This window comes from Phaethon lepturus, unplaced genomic scaffold (genome assembly GCF_000687285.1).
Source record: "Phaethon lepturus isolate BGI_N335 unplaced genomic scaffold, ASM68728v1 scaffold356, whole genome shotgun sequence".
Taxonomy (NCBI): domain Eukaryota; kingdom Metazoa; phylum Chordata; class Aves; order Phaethontiformes; family Phaethontidae; genus Phaethon; species Phaethon lepturus.
In genome coordinates, this window is record NW_010545340.1 from 1 (window position 1) to 13,787 (window position 13,787).

The 13,787-nt window shown below is 39.3% G+C and overlaps 1 protein-coding gene across 1 annotated transcript; it reads left to right on the top strand.

The window, feature by feature from the left end:
• Positions 1–5: 5 nt before the first annotated feature.
• On the top strand, positions 6–5,568 carry DDX20 (DEAD (Asp-Glu-Ala-Asp) box polypeptide 20; the record flags this gene model as incomplete). The annotated part of the gene is made up of 10 exons (XM_010288902.1): positions 6–104; positions 323–491; positions 770–884; positions 964–1,106; positions 1,493–1,631; positions 2,003–2,061; positions 2,717–2,799; positions 3,490–3,595; positions 3,680–3,781; positions 4,469–5,568. Coding segments are annotated over 10 exons (2,115 nt in total), but the record flags the coding sequence as incomplete, so codon positions are not given.
• Between the last annotated feature and the right edge of the window lie 8,219 nt (positions 5,569–13,787).

The window sequence follows — 13,787 nt, forward strand, 5'->3', positions numbered from 1 at the left end:
TCTTTCCAGATCTCATCGTGCAGGCCAAGTCTGGCACTGGCAAAACCTGCGTCTTCTCGGCCGTCGCCCTGGATGCGGTGCTGCTGGAGAGCTCCGCCACGCAGGTGAGCCCCGGCCCTGGGCTGCTGCTGCACGCCGGCCGCGCCCGCCTTTACCGGTACGCGGCGGGGGGGGTGCTCTGTGAGAGAGAATCTCTCTTTTCTTGGGAAAATGGCATTGTTGCCTGTGGGATAGGGCGTTTGAAATCATCACGACTCGATGCTGGGCTTTAATCTTATGGAACCGTTCTGCAGCTTTCAGAGTTAATCCTTGGCCCTTTCAGATTCTGATCTTGGCTCCTACACGAGAGATTGCTGTGCAGATTCATGCTGTAATCACAACTATTGGAATAAAAATGGAGGGCTTGGAATGCCATGTATTCATTGGAGGGACTCCTTTGAACCAGGACAAATTGAGGCTGAAGAGGTGCCACATAGCAGTTGGCTCCCCAGGTATGGATGTGCTTCCTTGTGCTTCAGATACCCTGTGATACTTCACTGTAAAATAACTGGTGCTTTTGAAATCCACGTTCCTTTTTTTAATAACAGACGGTAGTCTTAAAGGCCAGTGCCAGAGACATTTAGACTAGGTATTTTTAGTGAGAGATTATTCTAAATATGCCCTTTTTACAGCCTATTAACTTTTTAAAAAAATTGTCGATTTAATTTATCATTAGAACCTTTGGATTAATATTTTTCAAGTTTCTTTTTACTTTTTGCTTCATATATAGGTCGAATAAAACAGCTCATAGAGTTGGACTACTTGAATACAGCCAGTATCCGGCTTTTTATTCTTGATGAAGCAGACAAGCTTCTAGAAGAAGGCAGCTTTCAGGAACAAATCAAGTAAGAAAAACACCTCTCGTGCATTTATCAACAGATTAGATGAAGATTTGCTAGTAATTTCCATTTGTTTATCTCACAGTTGGATTTATTCATCGCTACCAGCCAATAAACAGATGCTTGCTGTTTCAGCTACTTATCCTGAATCATTAGCTAATGCTTTGACCAGGTACATGAGAGAGCCAACATTTGTGAGGTTGAACCCTACTGATCCAAGTCTCATTGGTAAGTAGAAGTTCGTTTATACTGATGTTGTTACCAATAGATTAAGAAGAGTGTACTAAAACCAAAACATGCACCTTTTTAAAATTTGTGATGCTTCATACTTCTTCTCCACAGGTGAGTTGGTTAGCTTACAAAGTGTTTGTTCCCAGTATTGATGTATTTAAAACATCAGTGATGAATGTAACTTTGTTTGTTCTGTCACTTCCAGAAACATTTCAGCCTTTTAAGAAAAACCTGTCCTGCAAGTTCTTATTCAGCACATGTGTGCTTGTTTAAATTTAAAGTGTTTGTTTTAGCAGCAGTGATGCATGTTGACAGCCAGCATAGTGCTGTGCATGTTTTTATGGAAACCCTTAATATGGTAGTATTTTTGGTTTTGTGCTCAGGGCTGAAGCAGTACTACAAGATTGTGAATTCCCATCCACTTCCGCATAAAACATTTGAGGAGAAAACCCAGCACCTGCAGGAGTTGTTCAGCAAGGTTCCATTTAATCAAGCCTTAGTCTTCTCAAATTTGCATAGCAGGTAACAAATTTGAAATAAAATGTGTAAAAAGCATGTTCAAAAGCAATGGCTGTAACATCAATTAATGGATAAACTTATATAGACCATCTATAAAGGTATCAAAGCAGTATGCAAATTTCGGTTATGAAATACTGAAAATAAAGGAATGCTTTAGCATGAAGGTACCTCATATGCTGCTTAGAGTACAGTGAGACCTGATGTCCTGTTGTCATTTTCCACCTGTAAGGTGACTGTTCTACTATACATAAAGGTAAAAGTGATAATTTTGGAATGTAATCTTTGGCTGTAAAGAATAGCCTGTTGTCAAGAAATGCACAGGGGTTGTTAGGTCTGTGGTTTTATTTACAATTTCATTGTGTACGTTCTGTCAGGGCTCAACATCTAGCTGAAATACTAACATCCAGAGGCTTTCCTGCTGGGTGCATTTCAGGTAGGTCCATTCAAAACTTTCTGATTCTATGAATCTTAAGTCTTAGTTTGCATGGCCTCTGGTTAAATAACTAAGAATAGCATTTGAAACTTCATAGGTCTTTAGGATGTAATAATTTTTACATTGATTAACTTTTCCTGTTTTGAGATTTGTTTGAGAGTCATTTCTGTGAATGTCCAGATGAATGCATTGGCTTATTTGTAAAGAGGAAGTTTACTTATATTTCCAGGTTGAAGCAGTGCTTCTTTGGAATGCAGATGTTGAATTCAAATCTTTTTTAATTTTAGCTTTTCTATGAAAAGCTGATAGCTGGCACATAATATTTATGAGAAACTTTGAATTTTTACCTCATTGGTGTTTTCCATGGCTTAGTGTTTAAGTAAAATTTGCCTAATGTCAGCGTTAGTCAAGTGGGTTAAGTATCTACATAATTGGCTTATCTTTAAAAACAAGCAAAAGAATTATTTTTGTAATGGATTTCCTTATTTTCAAGTCTTTGTTCATTGCTTGTTTAATCACTTGGAACTGATGTGTGAGGTAGTTTCTCTCAATCTCACTTCTGATCTCATCTACAGTTTTACAGAGCAGTATTTTCCAGAATGTGAAGAGCATAAAACTCAAGAATGTAATCTGTTTCTAACTTTTGTCTTTTTAGGCAGCATGAATCAGAATCAACGACTTGATGCTATGGCTAAATTAAAGCAATTCCACTGCAGAGTTCTGATTTCCACAGACTTGGTGAGTTAGTATTTTATAGCATACATGAGTATTGTACATAAAGTTACTTCAGAGAATTAGATTTGACTCTGAATGGAATAGAACATAAATGTGTACCGTGATAAAGCATGTGACTTGAGCACTGTGTGTGACTTATTTTCGCTGTGAAACCTAGAAATTGTCCTCCATTCCTCATCTGGTTCAAAAATAATTTTTAATTTATCTATTTGTTTGCAGAAGCTTGTAGATATTTCAGAGGAGTAGAGTTGTTCACTTTGGATAGGAGCTATAGTTTGTTTATCTAGTACAGTGTGCTCACAATAGTAACATGCCAGGAACTTCAGAGCAGTGGTTATGCTCAAGGTGCTCTCAGCTTCTTTGTGGTTGATGTATTTTTCTCTTCAGTTGATTGTTCAAGGTCCTGTCTTGAAAAGATGACTGCATGCTATCAGGTCGAATTTTTTTGATGCTGGGGGAAAAAACACGCTTGCTTGTATTTGATATGTAGAAGGCATAAGCAAGGTGATCCCCAGCTTTCATGGTCCTGGTGTAATATGCCTATTTTAGGCTGGAAAATTGTGGGTGCTTCATGGTGTATTGTAACAACTAAAAGTTACTATATGAGCAGTTGCTCCCAAATGTGTTGTATTTATTTAAAGATCTGTTCAGCATATTCAGTTATCTGTCTCCTCTCCTCCTCGCTTTCTCAAGACATCTCGTGGAATTGATGCTGAAAAAGTGAATCTGGTTATCAACCTGGATGTACCTGTAGACTGGGAAACATACATGCATCGTATTGGCAGAGCTGGGCGCTTTGGTAAAAATGGTCATGTGGATTTCTTGAGCTTGCACTAGCTTCACTGGCTGTGGTTAGGTAATGACACTTTCTGTTGTATCACAGGAACTTTAGGCTTATCTGTGACATACTGCTGCCGCGGGGAGGAAGAAAACACAATGATGAAAATTGCTCAGAAATGTAATCTTCAGCTTCTTCCTCTACCAGGTGTGCTCTGTCCTATGAATACAACTGGGGGTGTTTTGTTAGTTGTTTTCTGTTTATTCAAAGCTTCAGACAAGTCCCTAGGGAGCTGACATGTACCTTCTCTGCTGAAGATCTATTCGTTTTGGCACAGGTTTTTCATAATCTGTGCTGATGACTGCTTGTGTAACTGCTGCAGTTGTGCGACGCCATAGAAAATGAACTTAGTGCATGCCTATGGATAGGGAGAGGAACTTGTCATCCAGCTGTTGCTTATGCAGCTAGGTAACTTCTTGGATTTCCAGAAATATAGTATTAAGCCTTTCTCAGGCTGTAAGATACAGTAGGAGGAAGAAAGACTAATTGAAATGGCAGAAGATTTGCTACCATTGCTTTGCCAGAAGCCATTCTGCTGGAAACGTAGCATTTGCCGCCTTACCTAAGTCTAATTTTTTATCTGATTAAGTAGGATATGAAAAATAGGTGACAAGTAATGCAGCGCTGCTTGTCTTGATCAACTTTTTGATGCTTTCCATGAAGAAAATGTCCTGGCTATTTGAGCTATTTCAAGAATTGAAGGTGTTGGTTTGTAGCCCTAACTTAACATGTCTTAACATCCTACCTGCAATTTTGCAAACCTTTCTTCGGTACTCACTTGAGTTCTAGAGGGATGCACTTAATTGAGTGCCTGTTTGTTTCCCTTTTGTGCAGAGCCTATACTTCCTGGAATGATGGATCAATTTGAAGATGGGGAGGTAGAAGTCAAACCTGTTATACATACAGGTGCTTCAGTGACTTCTGACACTGTGTGCCTTACACCAAAGGAACCAGTATTGCAACCTGTCCAAAACAGTTTTGCAGAGGTACCCCAGCCTCTTTCTAATCTCACAGATGATAATTCTTCTGTAGAAAGGCCAAAAAAGGCTCTGAAGCAAAAGCAGGTAAAAAAGTACACAAACTCTGCAAATACAGAAAAAGGTAGTAGAAAACCCCAAACTTCCAGTCGCCACACAGAACAGAAGAATCAAGTTAAAACTGTCTCCAGAACTGATGAGCAACATAACACTCGGTCTACAGATGAGGAGGCCTTAAAAAAAAATCTTCCCAGAATTCCATGCTTGTCTTCTTTCAAAAACCAACAGAACAATCCCTGGAGCTTCTTAGGGTTTGTTGAAGACTATGAGTATTTCATCAAAGAAGGATTGGAGAGAGAGGTTGAAATTTTAAGGAGCTATTCAGGCCCAGGAGAACAATGTGAGGTCCCCAAAAATGGTGATGTAGAGTGGAAAGAGGTGGAACATAATACAGAGATGGTAGCAAACAGTGGTGTGTCTGTTGACAGTGATGGTTCGTACAGTTCCAGGGCTTCCTCCAGTAGTAGGGAAAATAACTCGTGCTTTGAAGCATTTTCAGATACACAGAAGAATGCTGTTTCCACACTGCGTCAGGGTCATGCAGGCTTCTGTCCTACGCTAGAGAAGCCTCAGGAGCTATCACAAGTCCCAAAGCAAAATAAAGTGAAAAAGAAAGTTCTGAAACAAAATGCTAAACAAAAGAAAAGCCACTTCCATCAATTCCCTAGTCCTTCCACAAGAAGAACTGAAGATGACTGCTCCTGCAGCTCTTGGGATGATGGTGTTCCGTATGAAGCTTGGAGTTTCAAAAACTACTGGAAATCTTATTACCAAGCATGGCAAAACTACTATGCTGCAGTGTCTCACTACAGGAGGAGTTACAGGCAATTTAACTGGATGAATGCCTATCATGTCAACTCAGTCTATCTTCAGGAACTGCTGAAAAGTGGTGACTAACGAATGACCGTGCTGTTAGGGCGAGGCTGGTTGTACAATGAATGGACATTATCTCTGAAAACATAACTGCTGGTCTACAAGTACATTGACAAACATAAACAGACCTTGTTTAAGATTGAAGAAAAATGTTGTCTTTTTGTAAGTGAGCTGTGTCTAGGTAAATGTTTTACATGCATTCCAGTAGTGGTGTTACAACAAGTTGTTAATAAAAGGAAATGAAAGACAGCTGGATGTTTAGTCACAATCTTTACAATCTGAAGCCAGCAAAGGAATCTAAAAGGCAGCCACTTGCATGCAAGAAATTTTCACTGAGGGGAGAATACAAACAACCCCTAGTTTTATGTGCTTGACTTATGTCTTCCATGTGACTTTTGGGTGGAGATGAATTCACCATGTGGCTACATAGACTGTTTATAGTTGGAGACCATTCCACTTTCTGTAATTCTCTTATTAAGCACCAGGCACTGATTATATACCAGTTAAGTGGCAGAGTAAAACCTGCATCTAAATGCCTGTATTCGTAATTTAAAACTAGTTAATTAACAGTGTATAAGTAACACTTCTATGGCTAGGTGTATGGCAAGCTGTGCAGTAGAGGATGGTTTAATTATGTAGAAAATGTGCAGCAGTCATAATTGGTCTGTCCCTCTGGGTGCAGCAATATCAGACTTGCCACACTTACAGGAAAGCTTTAATTAGAAATGAAATTACCTATTAGTACTAAAACTAATTGGTACTTCCTGTTTGGATTGCACTGTTTTGTAGTTGTCCTGAAGCAGGAAAAGATGAGAGTACTGGGGTAGGGTATTGACCCTAGGTTGACTTTGCACGAATTTTGAAACTTTGTCCTCTAGCTTTAGTATGTTTGGGATCATAGGGACAGATTTCTTCAGCTATTTTCTTTGATTTCTCAAAATTCACCAGAGCAGATACAGTCTGCTTTTTTTTTTTTCCTTGAGCAGAGCAAGGCTGGCTTTTCCTTATTAAGTAGGAAAGTGCTTTTACTATGCTTTTACTTTTTACTTTTCCTTAGTACTTTTACTATGCACTGTACTTCCAAGGAGAGCTGCTGCTTTAATTTGGTGACATGGATGTCTTCAAGGTTACTTGATTGCTCACTTTCAGCAGCTTTCATTTTGAGAAATGCAGTGTGTTTTTACTCAGCTTACATAAATTACTTGCTGCCTGAGCTTTCCTGATCTTCTTGCAAAAATCCCTGGGCAAATCTTGTGGTGTCCCTGGCATCGCTTTTGACTTTTTTGTGCAGTGGTAGGTCTAAACTTTGTACCACTCAATTCACTTTCTTCTCTGTGCAGAACTGTAAGACTGATTTAGGCTACAAGTGGCATAGAGATTTAGCACAAGACGGGCAAGCAGGGTTGCTGTCGGATGTTGGGTTTGTTGGTTTCCCTGCAGCTGGGGCGATGGTGGCTCCTAGTGGGTGTCAGCATTTACTGCAAGACAGGAAAGTGTTTTCTAAGCTGTTCTGTTCAGCTCTACCTTGGTGGATGTTACATGTCACTTAATAAATAATTTCAATTTCTACTTAAAGACTTTTTTTAAAATTTTAAATAAATCTCTATCTGCAACATAGAATGCAAGACTTTGGCCAAAACAGAATTGCCAAGGTGAGATTGCCTTTTAAAAGAAAGGCTGTAAGATGTGCTCTTTAAATAAAATACTTCTCCTCATGAGATATTTATTGTTCTTTCTGTACTTTTTCTGACTTACTCCCTTTGTGTCACAAATTACCCCAGGGAGGGGACTTCCCTAGATTTTGTCTGTGTGGTTTGAAAAGGCCAAGACGATAATGATTTTGTTTCCAAGATAAATTTTGTTGCAACTCTTAATGTTCAACAGGAGGGTACCGTAGGAGGTGCACTTTGGTATATGCGTTACTGCTCTCCTGTAACATCTCAGTCATCTTGCTGTTTTCATTAATGGATGGTTAAGTAAGAGTTGTTAGTATTTAAATGCAACTCGAATGGCTTAGGCCAACACCCACAGTTTTCCAAAAGAACATCCCAGATTTTTTTTAGAAGAAATCTACAGCATCATCTTGGTATTTGTGGCACATACTCTGTTTAATCCAGATTGGATACATCAGGTACAGCAGTGGCACAAGACTCAATACTGTAAATGATATACAAGTTTCAACATATGCACTACAATTCCAAAAGAAGACAACAGAAAACTTGGTTCTGCTAGAAAGTTGTTCTCAAATGAAGCTACCTGCAGTTGTATACAGTACATTTTGTATCTGTCCTCCAATGTTCGTAAGCAAAGCCCATTTATAGTACGAAAATAGAAAATAATAAGGTTGAGAGCTTCTCATAACATAAAACTCCTAAAGAAAACACCATTGCATTGGAATGCCTTACTGATTTATCAAAAATATACCGTCACACGCATTTTGTAAGATACTTCATTGGTCCAAGGAGCCAGCGGGAGCTCCCAGTCATAGTTGCAACAGAACGGAGAAGAGCACTCAATATGGTTGTTAACTTCTCACCCAGGCAGCCGTGTGACTTCTGTGACTAGCACTAGTTTAAATCAAAATGAAAAGAAACACATGCACACATATACACACAAAATAACAGACTATTGACTGAGAACGAAACTCAAGAAGGAGTTTTTCACAAGCTCTTTGTCACCTGGTCTTTTGACTGATCCACCTGAAGTTTTTCTGGCACAGTTTTTGCATTCTGAATGTAGCAGTACTTTTCTGGTACACATTCTCAGAAGTTCTCTCTGGTATTTTGTAGGTGTTCATGAATTGAGCTTCACTTATTGAAAGAGAGGTATTAAATTCTATAATTGGCAAAGAGAGGTGAAATGACTTCTTTGAGGTCACTTAACAATTCATCAAGACAATCGGGAGTAGAACACAGGTTCCTGATGCTAACTCTCCTAGCTGTAATCAATGTGCACACTGCCTTCTGTTTCCTTTTAAAGTTTAGAAAGATAAAACCATTATGAAGAGTGTTTGTGGCATCATTAAATGTGAAGCCTAAAAACGAGCTCTGAAGTCATATATGTAGTGCAGTTGCTTAAAGTGTTGGAGAAAAAGAAGTGATTTAAAAAAACCCATATATTTCATTGGCAAATTATGAGGAAAAGGTGTATTATTCACCTAATTTTAAAAGCAGAATAAAGTCTTCAGTTCAAAGCTGGCAGTGTTCACAAGCCATCCATGAATGCTGACTTTGTAACTCTGCCATAGTCCAACATAAAAAAAAAAATTATAGGGTCCAAGGGATGTTTGCAACCCATAAATTAAATATGTGTTTTAATATACTGAATATGCTCTATGGTACATGTAAGATACAACGTGTTTACAACCTCATTACTTAAAAAAGCAAAATATTTGAAGAAACACTGCTTTTTTTAGCTGATATTAATCTGATTTCCGTGCGCACCCCTTAAGCTGTCTGAACTAGAATGAGAAATGCTGGTTTGCAGTACTAGTATATTATCAACTGTTGCAAGTTAAACAAGTAGCGTTGATTCAAATTAGTATTTCTGGCAACTGTAAAGAAGGATGTGTTTTGAACTGCCTCTTAATTTAATTCCATACCAAAACCACGTGTTTTAGTTTACATTTTTCCTGTTCACTTTTAAAAATGATAATTATTTGACAGACAAAAGTGGTCTCTGGGATAAGAATTTGCTGTAGAAGGTTTTATATTCCTCTTATGCTTGTAGGCAGCTAACTTGCAATGTGGAAAGGAGAGTAATTTAACATGGTGTAAGGGACTATAATGGCAGCAAGAGAGGAAAAAATAAGGGAATAATTATGGCTGAACAGCAAGGGAAAAATCCTTGCCATTGAGATCTATTATTCTTGAATAAGCTCTCCAGCTCAAGGTGGGAGTCCTTTCCTTGGCGAATTTTAAATCTAATCTAGAGAAAGCAATGCAATATATTGCAGTGAATGATCTTGTGCTAAAGGAGGATGGATTACGTTTTTTAATTCTTTAATTTTTATGTACCATGATGTGCTATCTGTAGCCTATTCGTATGTTATCTGTAGCCTTTTCTTTATTGATGTCCTTAAGATTTTTAAGTAAAAGGTGGATTTTAGAAAGAGTAGATGGAAGTCAAAGCCTAGGTGTAAAAGGTATTTCTCATCATTCTTTGCCAATTGGGTGTGATGCCTTCTATTAGCAGCCAAATGCCAGTTGAGAAGAGACTAGAGTATGCGGAAAATCTGTGAAAATATTTCTCCCTTGGAAAAGGCCTTGGAAAAGAAACAAAACGCTCAGAAAAAGGTGTTTCTCCTTTGATATTTTAATATTGCTTTAGGAAAGACTGAAAAAATAATCGCCTTCCACTTGCCTTTTGTACAAACAATTGGTTTTTATTTTTTTTAATGAACTTTTCTAAAACTATAAGAAGTTGTAAGGAATTAGGGGAAGGGGGAGGCTTTTGAAATTAACTGCCAACATACTACCAATATTTTGTTGAGCAGTCGTGCTAATCAGGCTGTGTTGTACCACCTGATACCTTTTAGAAAGGTATCAGGACTAGAACCTACTTATGGTTCTGGACGCTCCTCCTCACGGAGGCAGCGCACATCTGAAGCAGCCCCTTTCCAGATGCATCAGGAATGACCAGGATTGCGGGGATATGCGCTGGTTTTTCTGTCTATATCAATGTATGTGTATGGCTCTGGGGAAAGGGGGAGGGATGCTGGTAAGACAGGGCAGTACTGAGGATGGCTGGAGAGAATGGTCCGAATCCTTCAGTTAAAGTTCTGGCCTAGGAATTTTCAGGATTGACTTGGCCTTATCTCAGCAATGGTTTATAAGTTGCTATATAAAGGTTATAAAGAGCCTTGCAGTTTAGTAAAGCTAATTGTCTATCTTTATTGTAGGAAAAAGTGGCTGTAGTGTAGTTCCCATGCTCTTCTGTGCAAACGCTTTCCTTTCTTCCCTGTGTTTCATTTGAAGGATGCTGTTATGCCCTACCAACCACTGATACGACGGCAATAGATTCTTGTCTTTTCTGTTCCAGTGAACGCACAGTGCTCTCATAGTGGGATGTAGCTGTGTTGGGCAATCCAGGGAGGTTTTCTACAAGCATATTTTCAAGTGCTTTTGGAAGCATTACTCAGACTACTTCAAATCAGTGTATAAAGGGAGCTAATGCCTCCACTAAAAATATTTTTAGCCCTGTTCCCCTAGGCTCAGACTTCCTTAATTTTGGCTGTCTTTGTCCTCTGAAAGTCTGTGCTGAGATACTGACTGCATGGGGCAGCACCTGCCAAGGTCATGGCAGAAGAGGCAAGCCACATATTTTTGAGCAAGGATAACAATGATTCCTCTTCTGTGGAAGAGAACAAAGGCCATAGCTGCCTTGACAATCTGAGCTCAAGCAGCCAGCCAGAAACCCCAAAGACTGGCTTTCCTCCTTACTTCCTTCCCCCTTAAAAATGTTGATTTCTTTTTTTTTTCCCAAAAATGCTTTTTGATTGATAGCAATTAAATGCACCAATAATGCTTTAGACAAGGGCTACCATGATTGCTATTTACTGATAAAGAAATGGGTGCAGAGAGATGAAGTCATTTGTTTACCACTCCACAGTAAATCAGGAATAAGAAAGGCAGCACCGAGAATCCTTGTTGAGTCCCTGACTCTTGTTCACTCCTGCATGTTGGAAGGAACGCTGCACGCTGTCAGCACGGTAGCATTTAACCCTCCTTCTGTGCCAGTGTAAATGAGGTTGCAAGGTGGTAGGTGGTGGAGGACAAGGCCTCTGATCTGCAAGAGCGAGGATGTTCAGGTGGGGAGCAGATGATGACAAATAATGAAATTAGAGCAAAGGAAAGATTAAATTAAAACATCAAGAAAAACTCAATAATGGTAAGATTAACTGCAGTATAACCTCCTACAGGAAGCAGCAAAGGCAGAGCGTTTTAATTATTTAAAACAGGACTAAACATAGTTTTGGGTAACATTACAGCGCTGGAATAAATGACTATAAGCTGGTGCAGCTACTGAGGGCTTAGCCACAGCCCTAATATTCCTAGAATGTTGTAGGTTTCTAAGGACGCTATTGAGTTAACGCATCAGCCACCTGAGCCCACTCTAGAGACTAGTAGGCTAGGAGCGCTAACAAAGCAGATTGCTAGCTCATATGTGTAAGTCAGCATGTAGGCCTATTTATCTATATATACATGTATGTGTCTATTTATTTATATGTGTATGTGTGTATGTGTTTATATAAATATTACATCAGGTTAGATTATGACAGATGTTAAAAAAAAGTCATCCCTTTTCTGAATCAGCCTCAAACATGCGTTGAGTAGTTTTTAACTCTAGTGTTGGTGAAATCAGTGTTCAGAAATGGGGCACTTGAAATGTTTCCATATTATCTAGAAGCTGTGGGGGGCTAGGTGCCTCGCCATTCCTGGGTGTGGTAGGGCCTTGAGGAGGCGTTTGCGCATAACTACAATAATCATCCAGACAGTGTATGACGAATTAAAAGGTGGGTGACTTTGTTCCTCACTCTGCCCTTCATGAATCACACCTCTTATGAAAAGGGGCCTCAAGAAAGGCAGAATGGAAGAAAAAAGTTACTCTTCTTATGGGGGTAAAAATCAGTTATGTTTCAGGGCCATGTATTTCCTTACACTAAATAATTCCTAGAAGGATCTCAGAAGGAGGTGCTAGGACTGACCACAGCTTAGTTGGAAGTATTAGCTTCTTGGCAGTACCACACAGTGTTACTTCCAGTTTTGGTTGACTAGAAGTGTGTGACCTTTCCCAAACTAAGTGTAGAACTGCAAAAAGAAAATGCTGTCTCTACCACACTTTATCAAATGTTTTCCAAACTCCAGTACTGCTCCCTCTTCTCAAGTGGATGAGTGCTGTAGATCCTGTGCTGGGACTGGAGAACTAAAATTGCTGACCTAGTCTACCCCTAAAATCAGTGCAACCCAGAAGCCATTGATGAGACAACTGGAGCTCTAAGACTGTGAAAAAGCCAAATACCTCTCTGTCCATGCAAGGTATTTGGCTCTGGGGTTAATTATTATCAAGTATAGATCCAGACATTATTTGGCTACTATTTACAATGGGCTGTATGTCCAGTGCTAGCAAATAAATATATATAGAAAACAAAAATAAAAAAGCATGGGCATACGTTATAAGAAACCTCTGTTAGACTTATGAGCGCTTGATGCAGTTGAGTTCAGTGCTTTCTCATTCTTTGCCATTTGTGTGTACAGTATTAAAAAAGAGTCCTACCTTTTTTTTTTCCTTTTTAAAAATACAGAACTGGTAGTCTAGTCACACTCTTACAAGTAAGTGATAACAAAAATAGGAAGCAGATACCCATGTGGGACTAAAACTCTACTAAAGCCTGTCTTTTTTTTTTTTTTTCCACAAGTATGTTTTCACAGACAATAATTAGCAGACAAACACACGTTTGCAATTGCACTGTATTGACTTAAAAGGCGGATACAAAATTGTCTAAATAAAGAATGCCATCCAGGGTGAAATGGGGGGGGGCGTGTGTGTGCGCGCATGTGCACGTAGATGTGCTGACACATGCTTGTATTTTCCTACTGTGCACCCAATCATGGAAACATGCTCTGCTCTTTGTAATTCAGTGTTGCTCTGATGTGGTTCTGCTGCACACTCACACGCACACACACAGGGGAATGGAAATAGATTTCTGTGACAGGTGGCTTCTTTGTCTAAATCTTTTCCTATAAAAGAAAAAAAAATGTGAAATTTTGGTTGGTTTAAAGGTTCTGCTCCATGAAGAAAAAAAAATTCACAAAATCCATTGTTTTTCACCTTTTCAGTCATTTCCTCATGAATAAATATTATCCATTAAAAACCTTTAGAAAGGTGCTGCGATACACAGTGTTATATTTCCGTTTGCTCTATTGACTCTCTTGTTGCCATGATGATTCTTTCCCTCCAGCCTCCACGGCTGATTTTTTGCCCTGTATCATGGCACAACATGCTCTCCATGCAGGTTTTCCCTTTAACCAGCCTCTTCACCTCTTCCTCCCTTTCCTAATCCTTCCTCAGTCCACAGCATGAATGTGAGTCTGAAGAAAGCTGCCTCATTAGGTCTCCATTGCTAATTCGATGACAAAATGTCAGGTTGGTCCATCCAGGCACAATTTGCAGCAAGAAAGGAACATGGAGGTGTGGAGGGAGAGGGGCACTGGTCTTCCAGCCTCCTTCTGTGCATGAGACGT